This window comes from Morus notabilis, unplaced genomic scaffold, assembly GCF_000414095.1.
Source record: "Morus notabilis unplaced genomic scaffold, ASM41409v2 Scaffold342, whole genome shotgun sequence".
Taxonomy (NCBI): domain Eukaryota; kingdom Viridiplantae; phylum Streptophyta; class Magnoliopsida; order Rosales; family Moraceae; genus Morus; species Morus notabilis.
The window spans coordinates 993317-1000304 of record NW_010366042.1 but is presented as its reverse complement, the minus strand read 5'-3'; the positions used below and the strand labels follow the sequence as shown (position 1 = coordinate 1000304).

At 32.8% G+C, this 6988-nt stretch overlaps 1 protein-coding gene across 1 annotated transcript; it reads left to right on the top strand.

Moving 5' to 3' along the window:
- The first annotated feature begins 329 nt into the window (after positions 1-329).
- LOC21407196 (L-ascorbate peroxidase 2, cytosolic) lies at positions 330-3293 on the top strand. The gene is given in 10 exon segments (XM_024172997.1): positions 330-455; positions 519-583; positions 1168-1244; positions 1247-1344; positions 1455-1520; positions 1872-1920; positions 2358-2439; positions 2577-2657; positions 2813-2915; positions 3220-3293. Coding segments are annotated over 10 exon segments (810 nt in total). The 3' UTR covers positions 3283-3293.
- Positions 3294-6988: the final 3695 nt, after the last annotated feature.

The following is a 6988-nucleotide window of genomic DNA, read 5'->3' as shown; positions in this document are numbered from 1 at the left end:
GTTTTGGTCGTTTAACTCAGCAGTAAACTTTTTTTGACGTCGTTTTTAGGGTATTGATGTTATTTTCGTAGGGTATTGAAATGACGCCGCACGGCGTCGTGCTGCGAGATCTCGGACTCGACATCCGACGGTGAGTCTGCTGCCTCGCTCATGGACGGCGACGCCAACGGCGACTCCCTATCCGCCTGGTTCGGTCGGGATCTTGTTCTGGATGACACACAGACGGCGACGATCTAGCCAAAAATCGCCAAGATCAGATCTGCTATTTCACCTCAGATACGACAACGACCGGTCCTTACGATCTCCGACCCCCTTCCTTGCGATCTCCCATGAGTTTCGTCGTCGCCTGTCGCTCGCCATCGCAGAGATTGAGATCTACTCCATCGCGATTGAGAGAGAGAGTCGCCGACCAGCTCGGCTCAATGCCGGAATCGCGAAGAGTCGCCGTCCTCGGAGTGCTTCAACTTCTGGCGGGGAAGAGAATACGTGATCTGAGAGAGAGAAGGTTACTGAAATAGAGAGGGAGGAAGCTTCGAGGCCTCATCGCTGAGAAGCACTGTGCTCCTATCATTCTCCGACTCGCGTAACCTCTCTCTCCCTCCCGATCTTTTTATTTTTTTTTTATTTTTTGGATAATATCTTTTGCCACTGAAGAATGAAGAATAAAAGAATATTTTTTGGTTAACTTAAGCTCATGTTGTTTAAAAGTCCGGTTTTTTTTTTTATGTAATTTCTTTTTTCTTCTGGAAAATTAAGAACACGCGATCATGTTTTGGTTAATTAAAAGGTTAAGTTCTCGGAAATCTCTCCTCTTTTTTTTGTAATTTCTTTTTCCTCTGAAGATTTAGGAATATGTGAAGATGTTTTGGTTAATTAAATCAAGTTCGTGGAAAAGGTTTTCTTTTTTTTTATTTATTATAATTTCTTTTTCTTCTGAACAAATAAGAATAAGCGAAGTTATTTTTGGTTAATTAAAGCTTTTGTGGCAGTGTTGTTTGGTAATGATGTAATATAGATTCAAAGAATGTGACCAAAAATGAATTAGTAGAAAATCTTATCATATGCTATTTAATAAGTTCCTAAGTTGGAACCTTTTTAATTGTGCATAAATTGTGCTTAAACTTTTTTTAGAGAATTGGTAATCTAATACAATGGTTGATCATGTAGATGGCACTCAGCTGGCACTTTCGACGTGAAGACGAAGTCTGGAGGGATGAAGTCTGGAGGGCCGTTTGGGACCATCAGGCGCCCGGCGGAGCAAACAATGGCCTCGACATCACGGTCAGGCTGTTGGAGCCCATCAAAGAGCAGTTTCCAATCCTTTCCTATGCAGACTTCTACCAGGTATATCATATTACAATTATTTTGACCTGAAACCAAAATTTTGGTCCAACCTTTCTTTCTAAATTTTTTTTTGATTGTTTGTATTTACATGTCTAATTTGTTGATTGAAGTTGGCTGGAGTTGTTGCTGTTGAAGTTACTGGAGGCCCTGAGATACCTTTTCACCCAGGAAGACCCGTAAGCTAGTCTTCCAACTCTATTCTACTTTTATGTATTGTGTCTTTGATATGTACATATTTGAAGCAAAACCCATTAGTGATTTTACCATCATGTGGAGAAACGAAAGTAAGAGAGAATTTTCTAGGAAAGAAAATGAAAGAAAGTTTGAGGGATAAAATCTCGAGGAAGAATATCTGAAACTGATCAATTGAAATTTCTTCTGAGAGTTGCACATCAGGACTTGTAAATGCAGAGTTGAGCTAAATAAAGTGTGATCAGTTTGACTAATCTGACCAATCAAAGCGTTACATTTGTCGCGGCTTCTAACACTTGCATAACTAACAGCCTCTAGAATCTGTTTTGACGCAGGATAAACAAGAATTACCACCAGAAGGTCGCTTGCCCAATGCCATAAAAGGTTGACTTGATTAGTTGCTTCATCTAACTGAAAATACTAGCAAGATTAATCACAAGTGTGTTTATATATATAGGTATATGTCTGTGTGAAGGATAATATAGTATACATTCAACTTAACATTCACGTTAAAAACCAAAAAATTTAGGCCTTATTCTTTTCACAACTCAAGTTTTATTGCTACTGTATTTCCTCTCACAAAAATTTAAATTCCACTTTTTTGCTACAGTATTTTGCTCTCACATATACAACTCAAATTACTTAATTATATCTTTACAAGATCAGTGTTATACAATACTATTGAATAAATGTAATGTTATGCTTTCATTTTTAAATGTTACGGGGAAGTAGAGGACCATACCAAAAGTCTATATGTATGATTGGAAAAGGCAATAACAATAAGGTATAATTGTTGTCGTTTGATGACCACATTTATACAGGTTCGGATCATTTGAGGGATGTTTTTCGCCATATGCGTCTCAGTGACAAGGATATCGTTGCCTTATCTGGCGGTCACACCTTGATCAGTCCATCACATACAAGTTATTATTTGCCTTAATATAGAATCTTTTATTCTTTCTTTCTCTCATTATTATTATTATTATTTTCATTACCTAATCATGACACTATTTTCTGACTTGGAAAATTCTTTTCTCGCAGGGTAGGTGTCACAAAGACCGCTCTGGATTTGAAGGACCGTGGACAACCAATCCTCTAATTTTTTATAACTCTTATTTCAAGTAAGTAATTGTGTCCTTTTGATGAAATTTATTTGGTTAGTGCATATTTTTGTATCAACATTTTTTTTGTGTGTGTGTTATATTATGCTTGTGGTTGTGACTTGGCAAGGTTAAAGTTGATGAATGAACTAATTTATATGGTTTTCATTGAACAGAGAGCTTCTTAGTGGAGAGAAAGAAGGTCTTATCCAGCTTCCATCAGATAAAGCTCTATTAGAGGATCCCATCTTCCGTCCTCTTGTTGAGAAATATGCTGCAGTGAGTACCCTATTATATATATATATATACTTCAATATACTCTTTATAATTTTGATCGAAAATCTTTTAAATAGAATAATATTCTTAAAGCAAAAATGGGGTTTTATTTATTTATTTTTTAAAAAATTAAATAAAAGAAAGAGAGTAGAAATTTTAACTTTGTTTCTAATATTTTGGATGAGGATGCATTCTTTGCTGATTATGCCGAAGCTCATTTGAAGTTATCGGAGCTTGGGTGAATATATATAAAAAAAATAAATAAAAGAAAGAGAGTAGAAATTTTAACTTTGGTTCTGATATTTAGGATGAGGATGCATTCTTTGCTGATTATGCCGAAGCTCATTTGAAGTTATCGGAGCTTGGGTGAATATATATAAACGGACCTCATTTTTTCAGTCTTATTTGTTTTTCACAATGCGTTATACATCTCACAATCTCTCCCTCTCTCTCTCTCTCTCTCTCTCTCTAGATTTGCTGGTGCTGAGTAAGGTAATGCCTGGCATGTGTGGCAGCCTGTGTAATGTGTACTAAAGTTCCCGTGTTTGCCATTTCATGCCAAGTTTCTTGAGTTTTGTTGTTGAATTGCATGTTCTTGTTATGGAAATAAGAGTCTCATAACTCTCAGAAAGTTTATTTGTTTCCATTTATTTGTATGACTAATGTAATGTGTAATTGATAATATTATGGGGTCATGTATGTATGTGGGTTTCAATGTATGAGATGAGCATATTTTCTTCTTTCTTTTCTACAAATTTAGAAGTTAATTGTCAAAATTAAAATTGAAAGTTCACCAACCAAAATGTCATTATGCTCAAAGTTGAAGAACCAACATTGCTAATTATCATATTTTTGAATTATTTCTAATACCAACCAAAATGTCATTATGTTCAAAGTTGAAGAACTAACATTGCTAATTATCCTATTTTTGAATTATTTCTAATACCAAACAAAATGACATTATGCTCAAAGTTGAAGAACCAACGTTGCTAATTATTTTATTTCTAATACCAACCCAAATGTCATTATGTTCAAAGTTGAAGAACCAACGTTGCTAATTATCCTGTTTCTGATTTATTTTTAATATTCTTTTATGTTACATGAGTAGTAGGTGATTGGGCTGGGCTGGGATGACTATCAGGCCAGCCCAAGTTTCTTAGCTTTATAATGAACAATGCGTTGGGCATTGTAAATCAGTCTTGTATAATAAATTAGAGAAAATCCACTATTGGAATTGAAATCTAATCACTTTTTTGGAATATTTAAAGAGTAATTTAATTATGTAATAATTATTATAAGTAGTATAATTATGTAATAATTATTATAATAAGTCATATTTTATGTTATAAAACTATACAATAATTATTGTAAGCATTTTAATGATCGTTATTTATAAATTTTTTAATTTCTTTTATTATATTTCAATATGACTAATAAGATTATGCTTTATATCTAGCTTCTGTGGTTAAGGTAGCGAGCTTTGTTTTGCTTTGTTTATTTTTTCATTTTTACTTTTTCTTGTTTTTGTTCTTTTGTGTCCGAATCATAGACTCAATTATCAATTTCATCGAAAGGAAGAAACCACCAGATTGTGACAACAGAAAACAACAAATTCATTTGGTTAAAAGAAAAAAAAAAGAAAAAAATAAAAAGAAAGAAACAACTAACATGCAATACTTTCTATTCATACTACTGGACGGGTAGGGATAGAGTTATCAGTTATGGACATATTTTGTCCAACTTCGCTCCAAATCAAAATTGCGTCAGAGGTTTTTTTTTTTTTTTTTTTTTTTAATGTGAAAAGATTAAATCTTGGGTTAGATTTAGAGCTTAGTAATGGATGAACTAAGATACTAACACAACAGATTATAATGTATTAGAATTAGAGCTTTGCATTTGCAATAAATAACTGAAACACCATAGCAAACTATAACTTCTAAGGCCCTCAAAATCAACTCATATATATATATATATATATATATACATACATACATACATATTCATATAGACACAAATAAGAAACTGATTTATTTTCATTTTGGCCAAATCATCCAACCCAACACTCATCACATGACATGACAAAGTGGTTTGTTTGGTCAGTGGTGCACAAACTACTTCAAGTTCAACTTAGTCTGTTTTATTCCAAAATTATAGGTCTCTAGTGGCTGTCTTCACAAACTTAGACACTAAGAAATGGTTTATTTCATTTTTCTAATCCTAAAAGCAGGCATTCGCCACTAAACTCTTACATACTGCCTGTAGAATTTGATTCCAAACAACAAAGTCCAACAAGTAAAGTAGAAAAGTGGAGGCATTAAAAAAAGGATGGATAAATCTGGCATCTTTTTGTAAAGATCAAACAAAGCTCATCTTGCACTTTGACAAAAGGCATTGGTAGCACTTCATCATTCCCTCTGAAAAAATAAAAATAAAAAATACAAGGCAAATCAGGATCCAATATGGCAAAAAGTGAAATTGACGAAGACTAAGAAGTGGGCTTTTTGAGAATTTTGTGGTAGGTATAACAAAAATTACCCTAATGATGCCTTTCAGTTCTTGACAATTGCTTTAACAAATTTTGTAAAAGCTATGTTAGCAAATCAGAATTTAGTTCCAATACATATGGATATATTGTTAAATTATGATATGATATATAAGTAGTGAATGGACACTAAACTTGAAGGTAAATTTTATGTACATATTTAACAAAAATTGATGTTACTTACCGTACCTAAAGAATTATCATTTCATTTCATTTTCTACCATTTTTATTTATCTACCCTCACCAAGATCCAAGAATATTACTAGCATGGCTACTATGAATTCATGATCCTAAACTTCAGCACAAATGGTAAATATCTCGGATTAGTTATTATCTTTCATCTTGGAGATTTACCTTGGATTCAGTTTCCATTTTGACAAACTTATAATAATTAGACTTTGTTCATTTTATCGATTCGAGTTTTGTTACAGTAAAAAGTTCTAAAAAACAGTCACATCTAACTTTTTCGTTACAGTAAAAAACTCTCATATAAAGTTACATCTCAACTCGAATCAGCGAACTAAACGGACGGTTAATTTTTCTTTGTTTTGCCCTTTTCTCAGTTAATCATTTGTTCCTTTGCAGTTTGAGAATAGCATGCGTTTGACGTCTTCTCCAACAGAAAAATATAGAAGAAAACAAGTTGGACTAGCAAGCTACATATTCGCACAAGGTCAACAATTAATGGTAGAAAGAAAACGACATACTCTGAATATTCTTAACACTAATATTCTAATATCAATTTGATCTTGAAGGGTCAAGATATATTAACACAAAGACCTAATGAGATTTCCAAGTCTACATTCAACGATTCTCGAAGAAGTAAGTTGAAAATATTAAAAAAATAAGGAAAAATAATATTCCTCGAAGAAGTTGAACATTAATATCCACAAAGAAAATTGAAGCTTTGAACAAAGAACCTAAGTTACTAATCTAACCTAATATACTTTGCTTATCCCAAAAATATTAATGTAATAAAAAATCAAAGAAAAGTATAAATTTAATACTTGAGAAACAAGGTCCCAAATTCGTGGTCAACTCTGGTCGAGCCCATGTTCTATACCAATGAAAAAACAATGTGCAATGGGGTCCATTTATGAAAAAAAGATATTTATAGTAATAAATAACTACAGGTTTCATGTGTGAATCATGTCTTCTCATATGTCGTTTTCTTTACTTATATTATTTATTTTTTCTTTGAACAAATAGAATTGTATGCTATGCTTTTTTTTTTTTTTTTATAGTAATTTTCTACATTAGTTGCAAAATTTGCTTAATTTTTTTCTTTCATATGCTATATTAATTGACGGTAAAGAGTTGGTCTATAAATGAGAACAATGATTATTATTAGTGTTATTTTTCGTTGGAATGTGAAAGCTTTACCGCTTTGTTTATGCAGAAAATGCATGCGGTTATCTATTAGGGTTTCAAGTTTCTTTTCTTTTAGTCAATATATACGTTTTCACTTTCGAATACATACAGTATTTTCCCACGATTTAGTTCTCTCTTCTGGCCAGGTCAAAGGAAGTCTGCA